Source organism: Trachemys scripta, chromosome 1, assembly GCF_013100865.1.
Source record: "Trachemys scripta elegans isolate TJP31775 chromosome 1, CAS_Tse_1.0, whole genome shotgun sequence".
Lineage (NCBI taxonomy): Eukaryota > Metazoa > Chordata > Testudines > Emydidae > Trachemys > Trachemys scripta.
The window spans coordinates 91,333,581-91,348,059 of NC_048298.1; the positions used below are offsets into that span (position 1 = coordinate 91,333,581).

The 14,479-nt window shown below is 47.2% G+C and overlaps 1 protein-coding gene across 1 annotated transcript in view; it reads left to right on the top strand.

Annotated features, from left to right (window-relative positions):
* Window positions 1-2,590: 2,590 nt before the first annotated feature.
* Window positions 2,591-14,479, top strand: part of DMC1 (DNA meiotic recombinase 1) — a 42,358-nt gene continuing 30,469 nt past the window's right edge. The window contains exons 1-6 of the mRNA XM_034776568.1: window positions 2,591-3,397; window positions 4,536-4,626; window positions 8,811-8,855; window positions 10,174-10,320; window positions 10,623-10,705; window positions 12,544-12,596. Coding sequence (XP_034632459.1) covers window positions 4,570-4,626; window positions 8,811-8,855; window positions 10,174-10,320; window positions 10,623-10,705; window positions 12,544-12,596 — 385 coding nt within the window. The 5' untranslated portion in view covers window positions 2,591-3,397; window positions 4,536-4,569. The remainder of the gene's footprint in view (window positions 3,398-4,535; window positions 4,627-8,810; window positions 8,856-10,173; window positions 10,321-10,622; window positions 10,706-12,543; window positions 12,597-14,479) is intronic.

The following is a 14,479-nucleotide window of genomic DNA, read 5'->3' on the forward strand; positions in this document are numbered from 1 at the left end:
CCATCATATTACCCTTTTGGCCCTGTCATTGGGATGGGTCAGCCTGTTCCTTGTTGTGTGTGGAATGTACAAGTATGCAAATGTTCTGATATCTGGTGTCCAGTACCTTTTAGGTATGTCTCTTTTTGCAGCATCAGCCCTTTCCTTGCCAGCTTCTGTGAGCAGGGCCTGCCTCTGGCTCACAGCCTAACTTTGCTTTATGTTAGCAAAGTCTTGACCATTACTTTAGTTCAGGCCTTAGGCCTCATACCAGGCCTCTGATACCAAGGTTTATATCTCAGGGCCTCCTCTTACAGATTCATAGACTTTAAGGCCAGAAGGGACCAACGTGATCATCTAGTCTGACCTCCTGCACATCACAGGCCACAGAAACCCCCCTTTCCCTCCTGTAATAGACCCCTAACCTCTGGCTGAGTTACTGAAGTCCTCAAATCGTGGAATAAAAATAAATGACACTTCTCTTACTACAGTTACTTACATCAACATGGCCAGAAGTGTTCTATAATTTTGCATGTCAATTTTTGACTGCCTAATTTGGAACTACTATGACCCTTATTTGGAGCAGCATGTGCAAAGTACCTTTGAAAACCAGGTCTAAGCATGAGTGTGGTTTCGGGGGTGGGGATGTTGTCCCCCAAACTGCAAGCCTCAGGCAACTGTGGAATTTGCTCCCTGATTGGCCTGACTGGAGTTGCCTCCCCAAATATAGAAGTCAAACTATGCCTATGGGTCTAAGATGTCTCAAGTTGGGAGCCAAAAACTGAAGCACCCAGAAACTGGCTTTATCTTTTCTTCTTCTATTTGCCGATCTGTAAAATGAAGATAATACCTACCTGCTTCACAAGGGTACTGAAGATTGTTTATTAAAATGCTTTGAAGACAAAAAGCAATTTAAATGTACTATGCATGTTACATATAAATATTAGGCCTTTATGCAATTTTAAATATAAATGTATGTGCCGATGCAAGATGTCTGGACCTTCTGCCAGCAAATGAACAGGAAGGAGGCTTGTCAAAAGTTCCTGTATGAAAATATCAACCAAGATCATTCTCATTTGAGAATCTGGGAAAGCAGCTGGTTAGGAGGAAAGGGTGGAGAAGTGGCCCTCTGTCCTGATGAAATGAGTTTCCTTAAAATAGGGACAAGGTGAGTGAGATAATATCTTTTACTGGACCAACTTGTACTGATGAAAGAGAAGAAGAGCTTTTGATCAACACCAGAGCTGAAGGTCTCAAGAGGAGCAACACGGAAAGCTTGTCTCCTCTTTTACCCTCAGAAGTTGATCCAATACAAGCTATTACCTCACCCACCTTGTCTCTCACACACCCTGGGTCCAACAGGTCTACACCGCCACAGCTCCTCAAAAGCGCATTGTCTTGGGAAGTGAGAAGGACATGGCAGGGTTGGTTGTATCACAAGTGTCACCCCCACCGCTGTTTGCCAGACTGGGGCTGTGACACGGGGGTGCCCCTGCAGGGGGCCAGCAGGGGAGAAGTGACCCGCACCGGGCAGCAGCAGCAGTGCACGCAGGCCCCATGGGGCAGGCGGCACTGGGGTAGCGCCTCCTCCCCTGCCCATCGGCAGCCCGGACAGGCTGCCGGAACTGAACGGAGCCCTCGGGCTGCCCACGTCAGGGCCGGCTCCAGACACCAGCTTGCCAAGCAGGTGCTTGGGGCGGCCACGCCGGAGAGGGGCGGCAATTCGGCGGACGGTCCCTCACTCCCGCTGGGAGCCAAGGACCTCCCGCCGAATTGCCACCGCAGATCGTGGCTTTTTTTTTTTTTTGCGCTGCTTGGGGCTGCAAAAACCCTGGAGCCGGCCCTGGCCCACGTTGCCAGTTCAGCCCCTGGAGCAGCTCGGAGCTGGGAGGCTACAAAGGTCCCTAAAGCCCCCCCTCCCCGGGCTGCCAGCGGCTGCAGCGCAGAGCCTCAGCGCAGGAGGGATTTGTAACCCCGCCGCCAGCCCCGCCCGGGCTCCAGCGCCTCCTCACGCCGCTCGGGGGCGCAGCGTCACCTCCTGCTTCGCACGGGCGGGGCCTCGGTGAGGCAGAGAATGAATGTCGTTGCTCGCGCTCACCCGTCTCCCCTTCCATGGTACAGTCTAGCTTCAGAGTCTCTCTTCCTTCCCGCCCCCCACGCGTGACAGTTCGCGAGTCCGACACTACCATTCCGGGCTGGGGAAGGGGGGTCCGACATCTGGGTTCATATATCGAAACTCTCTCAGGGGCACTGAATATGGATCGTTCCATTAATAAGTAGAGCCCTGGGGAGAGGGCGTACTTTAACGTATGCCCTTATACAGAATAATGTTCCACCAGTTCCAGGCCTTCCCCTCTCCCCAGTGGTAGAGTCCTAACCTCTTCCATCTAGGGCGTCGGGAAACTACCAGTGCGCCTGTGCACGGCGGCTCCGAGTCTGGCTACGCGCGCGCTCGGGTAACCGCCGCCGCCTCCTCCGTTCTGTGTCAGCCCCTTTTAGCGGGAGTTTTGAGGCGACTCGAGTTCGGCCCTGGCAACGAACAGCGAATAACGGCCGGGGCGGGGCGGGGGAGCTTTGAGGCGGCGGGGGCTGCGCTTGGGGTGAGCGGGGGATGAGTCCCGCCTGCTGCTGCGGGGCTGAGAGCGGCCAGTTCAGTGGGCGTCGCTTCCGGCCCTAGCTCGCTGCGCCTGGCCAGGGCCTGTTCGCCTCGCGCAGACAAGTAGCGCTGCTGTGGCGTCTGCTCGGCTGAGTCCCGGGCTCACTGTGTAGCCAGAGTCATGATGTGGTTAGGTCGGCCTAACCCCCGCTGTTCTTCCATCGACCCTGCTACGCCCTCTGGCAGAGGTGGATTAAGTACAGCAATGGAGAAACCCCTTCCATTGGAGTAGGAAGCAGCTACATGTCAGTACTGTAGTGGCACAGCTGCTGTAATGTGTAAACCTACCGTGAGACGACAAGTAGGATTTGCCCCTTTATTTCTTTAACACGTATCTTGGGAGGTGTAGAACTAAATAGAGCGGGGCGGCAACTCTGGTTAGGGTTGGAGTAATATGGAAGGATTCATACTTTTTCCTTCTCAAGGCTCCCCCAACCCTATGCGCAGCCCCCCGTTCTGTCTCAACCCTTTATCTCCCGTCTCCACGCTCTGTTCCATGTCCCGTGTGCTTGGAACCCTCCTTATCTCGTTGTGCAAGACAAACAATAATGCATGTCACACACAGGTGAAGACAAAACATATACTTCAAGATAAATTCATCCTCTGGGTGCATTTGGGCCTGATTTTTTTTAGTTGGTCTGGATAAGATTTTAGGTATAACTCCAGGTTGGCTGTGGGGCAGAGCCACATTACCATAGCAGGAGCACTGGAAGGCTCCCCAGAGAACAGGGGCATGTCTACACTGCTCCACTTCTTAATAGGGTACGGTAAGGGCTGGTCTACACTGGGGGAGGGGGTCAATCTAATATACTCAACTTCAGCTACGTGAATAGCGTAGCTGAAGTCGACGTATCTTAGATAAATTTACCTCGGGTCCTCATGGCGCAGGATCCACGGCCGTGGCTCCCCTGTCGACTCCGCTACTGCCTCTCGCTCTGGTGGAGTTCCAGAGTCGACGGGGAGCGCGTTCGGGGATCGATTTATTGCATCTAGAGATGCGATAAATTGATCCCTGATAGATGGATCGCTACCCGCCAATAGGGTAGGTAGTGAAGACATACCCTAAAGTTCCCCCTACATCCCTTGCTGACCAATAGGAAGGTACAGCCGCGGCTTTGCCTACCCCGCTAATTTTGAGTTGCCATTTCCCCAAAGAGGAGCAGTCCCCTTGCCCTTTTGAATGCAAGGAATGCATGATTATATGCATTTCAGGACAGGGAAGGGAGGATTTATTTTTAAAAAGTGCACAGAGAGGATTGTAACATTCCCTTTACCTTTTATATTAATTGTTCTTCCAGTATCTGGGGGCAGGGGGCTTGTTAATGTTACTTCAGGAAATATTTCACCTTTTGTTATTAATATATTAAAGAAAAATGGATACAGATGACTAAATTTTCATAACTGGCAGGGATTCGATCCATTTGTCTAGAGGAAAGAAATACATTGTGGTGCCATATGGAGATGTTTCAGAAGCAACTTATTTGAATATTTTTCATTAGAAAGTAAGATAAGTCATTCCATTTTTTTTTACTTCCAAACAACTCCTCTGAAATTACACCATTTTTTTCTTCCTTTATTTCCATTTCCTCTAGCCAGGAAGGCTCTTTGTCACATCAGTCCTCCCTCCAGAAAGGGAAACTTTGCCCAAGCCAATTTGGGCAGAGTAGGTTTTCTGAGAGAAAAATAAGATTCTCCCTCCATTATTGGGGAGGTATGCACCTCTGCAACACATCCAGCTCCTGCTGGTACATGCAGTGAAGGACCAAGCTTAGAATCTGAATTTGGATTCTTATGTGATAGCGCATCGAGATGCCACTACGCCATTGAACTCCTATTAAGAGTACTTTATAATTACTTTATGTATTTCCACCCTGATGGTGTGTGTGTTTGCCTTTTTTAGTACTGACTGACGCCTTATTGCCTGCTCTTTCACAATGAAAGCCATGGAGGATCAAGTGGTACAAGAAGAACTAGGGTACCAGGATGATGAGGTATTTATGGATTGTGAAAAAATATGTCTACGTTCTGTCCGAGGGCGTCGCGCAGAATTTTTTGTAGAAGAGCAGTGTTTCTTCGGTGCAGGATCATGAAAGAAAATTAGAGGGTTGCAGGGTGGTAAATTTGATTACAATCTAAAGCAAAGAAAATCTTGCTCCCCTGCTCCCTGCACACTCTTATCCTTCAAGATCAAGTGTTCTTTGTCTTGAAACACACACACACACAAATAAATTGTGTAGGCTTACTGTTATCAGTACATGTTTTACTCTTAGGCCTTGGCTACACTTGCGAGTTGCAGCGCTGTAAAGCCGCCCCCAGTGCTGTAACTCACTCCCCATCCACACTGGCAAGGCATTTGCAGCGCTGTATCTCCGTGGTTGCAGCGCTGCTTGTACTCCACGTCCCCGAGAGGAATAGCGTGTATTGCGCTGCAGCGCTGCGGCACCAGTGTGGCCGCCCAATGCGCTGTGAATGGTCTCCAGAACTATTCTGCAGTATCCCACAATGCCTGTTCTAGCCACTCTGGTCATCAGTTCAAACTTTACTGCCCTGGCCTCAGGTAACCAACCATGTGACCCACCCTTTACATTCCAAGGAATTTTAAAAATCCCCTTCCTGTTTGCTCAGCCCGGCATGGCGTGGAGTGCTATCAGCGAATCTTTTCTGGTGACCATGCCTCCACGCACCAAGCGAGCCCCAGCATGGAGCAATGGCGAGTTGCTGGACCTCATCAGTGTTTGGGGGAAGGAAGCTGTACAGTCCCAGCTGCGCTCCAGCCGTAGGAATTACGATACCTTCGGGAAGGTATCAAAGGACATGATGGAAAGGGGCCATGACCGGGACGCCCTGCAGTGCAGGGTTAAAGTGAAGGAGCTGCGAAGTGCCTACCGCAAAGCCCGCGATGCAAACAGCCGCTTGGGTGCTCCCGCCGCGACCTGCCGATTCTACAAAGAGCTGGATGCGATACTTGGGGTTAACCCCACCTCCACTCCGAGCACCACCATGGACACTTCAGAGCCGGTGGGGAGGAAGGGGAGGAGGAGGAAAACGGGAGTGAGGGTGGTGGGCCGAATGGAGACACCCAGGAATCCCTGGAGCCATGCAGCCAGGAGCTCTTCTCGAGCCAGAAGGAAGGTAGCCAGTCGCAGCGGCTGGTACTTGGTGGAGGACAAACAGAAGAGCAGGTTCCCGGTAAGCGATTTTTTTTTTTCGGGAAGGAATTTTTTCGGTGCAGGCTCTTTGGGAGAGGAGGGTTAGGCATGCATGCCTAGATACGGAATAGGGCATTGATGTGGTTTATTACATCGCGGTAATCGGCCTCGGTAATCTCCTCGAATGTCTCATCCAGAACGTGTGCAATGCGCTTGCACAGGTTTATCGGGAGAGCCACCGTGGTCCTTGTCCCAGCCAGGCTAACGTGTCCGCACCACTGTGCTGCGAGAGGCGGGGGGACCATTGCTGCACACAGGCAAGTTGCATATGGACCAGGGGGGAAGCCGCATTGCAGTAGAAGACCCTCCCTTGCTTCCCAGGTCACCCTCAGCAGCGAGATATCGTCCAGGACAAACTCCTGTGGAAAATGTTGGGACAGTGTTCAGTGTAGGTGCCCCGTGAAGCTGTTGGCTCTCCCCAAGGCACAGAAACCCAGAGGACAGTGCAGCCCTGAAACATCAGTCCCGCTTATTCACCATTTTGAGGCTCCCATGGGATATGTGTGCTCTGTTTCGGCTGGGAAAATTATGCAAATGCGTTGTGCCCCACTGTCACCTCCAACACACTTTCCCCAACTTCCGTGTTCTTCACGCCACCCGCTGCCTCCAACACCAGTATCTTCACCACCCAGCCCTGAAAACCATGACCCTTACCCTCTGCACTCAACCCCCGTCACCATGCAGTATAGCTATCCTGAAGTGCAGCACTCACTGCACAGCACACCAGACAGGACATACGCGAATCTGTGATTGTACCGTTCCCCACTCCACCCCCTTGTTTCTTTTCAATAAATAATTTTTTTTTCTTTTCAATAAATGGATTTTCTGGCTTTGAAAACATTCTTTATTATTGCATAAAGTAAAAGACTCCTTAGCCCAGGAAATAAAGAGGCACTGCAAGTCTGTTTGTCTGCTTAGCAAACACTGATTCCTAAAGATTGGAACTACTGCACTTCACTCCCATGCAGGGCACCAGATATCACTGCTGGTTTTCAGCCTCAAATTGCTCCCTCAAGGCATCCCTAATCCTTGCAGCCCTGCGCTGGGCCCCTGTAATAGCCCTGCTCTCTGGCTGTGCAAATTCAGCCTCCAGGTGTTGAACCTCGGAGGTCCATGCCTGAGTGAAGCTTTCACCCTTCCCTTCATAAATATTATGGAGGACACAGCACGCGGATATAACCGTGGGGATGCTGTTTTTGGCCAAGTCCAGCTTCCCGTACAGAGATCACCAGCGGCCCTTTAAATGGCCAAAGGCACACTCCACAGTCATTCGGCACCGGCTCAGCCTGTAGTTGAACCTTTCCTTGCTGCTGCCAAGGCTCCCTGTGTAGGGTTTCATGAGCCCTGGCATTAACAGGTAAGCGGGATCTCCAACGATCACAATGGCCTTTTCAACTTCCCCTACTGCGATCTTCCACTCTGGGAAAAAAGTCCCGGCTTGCATCTTCCTGAACAGCCAAGTGTTCCGAAGGATGCATGCGTCATGCACCTTTCCGGGCCAGCCTGTGTTAATGTCAATGAAACGCCCACGGTGATCCACAGGCGCCTGGAGAACCATAGAGAAATACCCCTTCTGGTTAACGTACTCGGATCCTAGGTGGGGTGGTGCCAGAATAGGAATGTGCGTCCCATCTATCGCCCCTCCACAGTTAGGGAACCCCATTTGTGCAAAGCCATCCACTATGTCCTGCACGTTACCCAGAGTCACGGTTCTTCTGAGCAGGATGCGATTAATGGCCCTGCAAACTTGCATCAACACAATTCCAGCGGTCGACTTTCCCACTCCAAACTGGTTTGCAACCGACGAGTAGCTGTCTGGAGTTGCCTGCTTCCAGATTACAGTAGCCACCCGCTTCTCCACTGGCAGGGCAGCTCTCAATCTCGTGTCCTTGCGCTGCAGGGTGGGGGCGAGCTCCTCACACAGTCCCATGAAAGTGGCTTTTCTCATCCCGAAAGTTCTGCAGCCACTGCTCGTCATCCCAAACTTCCATGACGATGGGATCCCACCACTCAGTGCTTGTTTCCCGAGCCTAAAAGCGGCGTTCCACGGTGCTGAGCATGTCCGTGAATGCCACAAGCAATTTCGTGTCGTACGTGTTACGCGGCTTGATAGCATTGTTGGACTCCTCACTCTCACTGTCACTTTGGATCTTAAGGAATAGTTCGACAGCCAAACGTGACATGCTGGCGAGATAAGTCAGCATAAGCCTGAGCAGTTCGGGCTCCATTTCCCGCAGACAGATCGCGCTGCACAGAAACGGTTGAAAGATGGCGCCAAAGGTGGATGGAAACAAAGGGATTTCTGGGATGCGAAGTGATGCATCACGGGGCGTTGGGACAGGACCCAGAATGCCCCGCACCCACTCCCCCTTCCCACAACCTACGGTGCCAGAATGGGAAGAGGTGCTCTGTGGGATAGCTGTCCATAATGTGCCACTCTCAATAGCGCTGCAATTGCCGCAAATGTGGCCACGACAGTGCGCTGGGCAGCTGTCAGTGTGGACAGACTGCAGCGCTTTCCCTACTCAGCTGCACAAAGTCAGGTTTAACTCACAGCGCTGTACATCTGCAAGTGTAGCCAAGGCCTTAGAGTAAATGTAAGGAGATCACAAAAAAGTGACTTTGAATAAGGTGTCTTCAATCTGAAAAGGTTGAGAAACACTATAGTAGAGGGTTAGAAGGAAGAGTATCACAATATTACTTCATTAGTAGAGTTTCGCAGCATGATTGGTGGCTGTGTTTCTCCAGATGGTTACACAGTATGAGGACAACAGGAAATGCTGAAATCCTTCGGTTCTTTCTTTGATGTGTCTATATTGGTAGGTAGTAGGATATGTACTATTATGAAAAGCAATCCAGGTCTAAGGATTTAAAATGGACACATGTTAAATTAGACAGGTAACAAAGGGAGATACAGGTGTGGGAAAAAAATGACCAAGATTCTGTCTTTCCCCCGCCTCCTTTAGGAATCCTTGTTTCAGGATATTGACCTGTTACAGAAACATGGAATTGTAAGTATAAGTAATAGATATTATCTAGACAGTTTTGCATGGGATGTTATTTAGGAATGTTACCAAAAAACACTTCTCCATAGTGATGTGCATAACAAACTTTCTCCCCATTACAACGTCTAAATAAGGCCATGTCTACGCTATGGGCACTATGGCAGCACAGCTACAACGCTGCAGCTATGCTGCTGTACCCCTGTCGTGTAGATGCTTCCTACAGTGACAGATGGGGTTATTCCACTGATGTAGCCATCCCATCTCCATGAGTGGTGATAGCTACGTCAATGGAAGAATTCTTCTGTCAACCTAGCTGCATCTACATAGTTAGGTCGGCTTAACTATGATGCTCAGGTGTGTGAATTTTGCTGTGTCAACGTAACTTTTGAGTATAGACCAGGCCTAAGAGATACAGGGAGGGCTGGACAAGTTTTGTCTTTGATAGTTTACATATTAAGGGGCAGATTTTGAAAAGTGTTTACCACCCAGCAGCTCTTGAAAATATGGCCACTTATTTTAGTACCTAAGTGAGAGCAGTTGGATGGTGAGCATTTTTTGGCAATCTGGCCATAGATGAGTTTCTGCACCAGCCAATAACTATCTATAATGACTCCAATGTCTTCTCTAGCCCCTACATTATACTGTGAATGGCTTTGTTATGCTGTTCTCAGAATGCTGGGGAGCAGTTTTCTTACTAGTTAAAAATTCTTCAGTAAACTCCACCAGTAGACTTCTCTCAAACTGGAAAAAATAACTCAATGATTTATATTAAGTGAGTACTTATTATACCCCTTTATGTATAAGACTTTTGTTCTTCATGACTGGCTTTTCTTCATCCATCCTTGTCATCATCATATGCACAAGATAAGCCCAAGGAGAAGACAGAAGCTTCTCAGTGGAAGCAATTAAGTTATCCCTTATTCTCCCTAGTGTCATTTGCACACAGCTCCTGTGCATAAATGGGGGACACATCCAAGTTCATAGTTTTTACTCAAAGAGGGACTTCTCTGGAGGTGACAGTTTGAAGCAGTAGTCATTAAACCTTCTGCTACTATTTTGTCTAAGTAACCTGCTGCATTGCCTCTCTTCCATTACATTTCCACCCACCCAGGAGTATCTGTAACATTTGATAACAAGCAAGTGTATTCTTCCCTGGACATACTTAGAACATTCAGAAACAACAAAGCAGTTAAATCTATTTCTTTCATAGTGAAAATAAACATACATGTGAACGTACAATATAATGGGCTACAAAAACTTTCTTTACCTTCCAGTTGTAGCATTTCATGAGCTAGTGATCACAGAATGTGAACTTTCTTCACAGAATGTGGCTGATATTAAAAAGCTGAAGTCCGTGGGAATCTGTACCGTCAAGGGGATCCAGATGACAACGAGGCGGGCATTGTGCAATGTGAAAGGGCTTTCAGAGGCCAAAGTGGACAAGATCAAAGAAGCAGCCAACAAGCTAATTGTAAGCAAATCACATACCTTAGCATTTTCAACTTAGAACACCCTCCCACCCCCACCCCCGGTAAGATACTTTGCAGCATTTCTCACTGCAAGCATTAGAACAATCATGCTTACAAGTGATTGTGCTTATTAGTCTGAAGTCAGAGATACTACTTTATAGCCAATAGCAGCCAGACTGACAATTATGATGGCCCTTGACAGGTTCAGCCAGATGAGAGGTCAATGAGGAGAAATGGATCTTGGCTGAGGAGTTTTTCCTAAGTATCAGGCCAAACTGAATAATTTCTTTTGGTGTTCCCCTAGGAACCAGGATTCTTGACTGCCTTTGAGTACAGCGAGAAAAGGAAGATGGTGTTCCATATCACCACTGGGAGCCAGGAATTTGAGTAAGTTTATCTCTACTTAACCCCGCCTGAGCTTTGCCCAAAAAGTAATCATATTATTTTTCTCCAACTGGCCACAAAACAACTATTAGAGACAAATGTTCAATTAGGACACAGTAGGTGCACTTGCAAAAAAGCAAGTGGAAGTGAGTCATTTACCCCTGCTCAGAGTAGGGTTGGGTGACACTAGTAAAAAGCATGATTCCTGCTTACACTGCAGTCTCCACTGTTGCTACCACCCGCGGAACTGTAATGATAGTGAATTGTAGGACCTAAATTTGCCTGAGTAGACTCAACCTTTTTGTATGCTAATCAAGCTCACACACGATAGTTTCATGTCAATAACATGCACCTCAAATCTAATTTTAAATAATAAAAGTACTAGCTGACCCTGTTTATTTTGCTTGAGGTTTATGCAAAATTCCCCAAGTTCATCTGCTTTCCCAGAAGTGACACAATGTATGTGCAATATGGTGGAATGGTTCAGCAGCAAAACCCCCATCTGAATAAGAAAGGACTCTTCCTCAAAATGTAGGAGCAGACTGTTTGGTTCTTGCATGCACATGCACAAGGAGGCTTACCTCCTTTGTGTGTTCTGCAGAGGTGCCAGGCACAATTACAATCCGGATACTGTCTTAACTGCCATGACTGCTTCTTCAAGCACCCCCAGTTTGTTAACCATCCTACAGGGGACAAAGAGGAGGTGGGTGTCTTTACACACTCTCTCATACCAGACAGTAGAATAGCTGACTATGCAAGGCAGCACTCCTTACACCCTTCTAAGGGGTAGTGTAACAAGTGCATTCCCCAGTCTGCCTGAGAGATTTAAGAAGCATTGTGTCTAAAACAGCATTTCTCAAATGTGGCCACCAGCGATTTTTGTTGCAGCCATGACAACCTCCAAAGCATGGGCAGAGATTGGGATGGAGGGAAAAGAAGCGTCCCCTCCTGCAGTGCCTAGCTGTTGCTCCTGAATAGCTGTTACCAAGGGCAGCGAGATGCACTGCCTTAGTGTTTGCGTTGGTGCCACCAGCAGGGATCGGCGCCCTGCACTGCGGAGCCTTCTTGGGGGTTCCAGGCAGTGGCAGCTCTTGTCAGTGGAGGTGGCTGTGGCATTCGGTCACCGGGATGCTCCCCTGAGCAGCTCCCCCACTCTGGTCTGGACAGGGCATGGGGAGCCTGGGACTCCGCAGGTGACTAGTGAGTTCCTGACCCACCTTTCCTGGGACGGGTTCTTGCTGCAGGGTCTCCGGAGGCAGGGACAGAGAGACAGGTTTGTCAGAGTGGCCATCAGCAAGAGTTGGTGACTGCACACTGAGGCCACCAAAAAAGTTGGTTGTGAGAACCCCTGGTCTAAAGGAGTTCTTTCTGAGCTGATACAGCTCCACACTGTTCTTAACAATGACTTGTGCCTTAAAGGTACATTCTGGAATTTTTTCTTGATGGGTAGTGCATGCAAAAGCAAGTAAAAATGGCTAAACATAAGCAGGAAATAAACAGAAAATGTGGTAAATTAATAGATTAGGGTTTATATCAATCCCATGATCACTTGTTGGTGGAGCCTTATCTTCTCAAAAATATTTTCTCTCTTCTATCTCCCAAATGACCACTCTTGTACATTTTCTCCTAAGCACCTGTAGAAGGGGAAGGGGAACTGAGACAGAATTAGCACCCTATATACCAGGGATCATTTGGTGCCCCTGCACCCTATCACATCATGAGTTAAGTGCAGGGCCTTTTGGATGAGAAGAGATTTTCTTACAGTGGCAAAGATTCCCCTTTTGACATTACTCTTGTGACTGTGGGCATTTCAATATGCTTAACTCTTTCTCTCCCTCCAGTAAACTATTGGGTGGTGGGATTGAAAGCATGGCAATCACAGAGGCCTTTGGAGGTGAGTGAACCATATTAAGTGGATTTTATTGAGTGGGTTATCAGTAGAGAGCTGCAGCAGATGTTTAGGTTTTAAAGCAAACTACATCATTTCTATCAAATTCTCATCACACTGGATCTGAAAAGATGTAAGTTCAGGCTCAGCTATAATGGATGGTCCCTTTCCAGGGTTGATGAAAGCAGAAATAATCCCATCTTTGTCAGTTTTTTGCCATTGTTCCTCTTCAGTTGTTGCAGATGCGGGTTGAGCTGGGTAACACTCACATTTGGGGGCATGCTGGTTCAGTATCGTATACCACTATGAACAGTGTTGCTCAGGAAACATTTCCCCATTTTGCTTCTCCATTTCTTCCCAGTAATGAAACCTTGATGTGAGATTTCCTGCTGATACATACTCTTCTCCACGAAGAATCAAAACTTAAAGTTCAGCCCACAATAAACTATTGTAATTCAAGAGATGTGTAAATATTTGCACCCAGCTTCTATCATTCATTAGCTCTACTACAGGCAAAAGTCACAGTGTAAAGCAATATAAAGTATGAAGATCCACAGATGTGACATATATAATTTTGGCAGCACCGTACAGAATTCAAACAACGAGATATAAGCAAATAATGCAATGCCCTTCATATCTGATTTAGATAGTAAGCTATTATTACAGCAAAAGTCAGTCAGCAAGATCAAAAGACTTGAGCAGCAATAACTACAGTTTATCAAATACAGCACACTTCCCCTTTTAAAAAGTGTCCTTGAGGCTTGAACAGTTTGATGAAAGATTTTCTGGACATGTCTTAAAATATTATCTCCTGGTCTTCAAAGTAATGCCACCAACTTGAAATCTAGATTAAAAATGAGATAAAATTTGTTTCAGGTGTTACACCCACCCTTGAGTCTCTTGACCAATTTTTATGGATTTAAAATAACATTTTTAAAATTTGATTTTCTGTTCTCATCTGCTATGTGGAAGACCCACACAATTGATAGTGTAAAGTAACTATCTGAATGTATAAGGGAAATAGGGAAAATAACTATAGACAAAGTGCTGTCAAATGTAGGAAGTAAGCAAACTGAAAAAATATTTTTGTAAACCTTTTAGCTATAGCAAACTTAGATATTACTTGTTAAAAATAGTAAGTAAAATATTTTTGACAGACGTTTGGTTTTTTTAATTGATTGTATCCATTTAAAACCATTTTTCTAATATTTTCTAATATTTTCTAATTTTAGCTAATATTTTCATTTGCGTGCAACACACCTCTGTAGTAAATGGAATTCTTTGTAGGTTGATTGTAATGATTATTGCAGTGTTTATCTGTGTTTTTTTGAGAAACAGTTTCACATTCATCATTCTTGTTGCCAGTAAGATGTCTTGATGTGTACTAGGTTTGCTGGACCCTACACACAAGTGGGAATGGCAATCGCACCACCATTTGTATTATTAGTATTATTGTATTAACTCTGAGCAAGGCTATTTATCATCCGGGTTGTCAGTTTTCACTGGTGCAATGCCAGTGGAACAGCAAGCACTGGTGTGGTGTAGCCATTGCACCAATGCAATTAGTCTCTCAGTACAGTCACAGAATGCTCCAGAATACCCTTTACTAATATCTTTGACAGCTCATGGCAGTGCCTTTGGCACCTGTCAAGATGGCTCCATATGGCACAACAGCAGTTATGGTTCTACATGGACCCACAATGCCCCCCACACGTCTCTTCCTTTCAGGACTGGTCAAAAGCAAATGAGGCAGTATTTGGGTGATTTCAGCTCATCCCAGGCACCTTTCCTGAGACCCCTGCCCTCAGAATAACAGTGAACAACCAACAAGATAATATAAAATACAAATTTATAAAACATGTAACATGTTTTTCTCTCCTTTTTTTTTT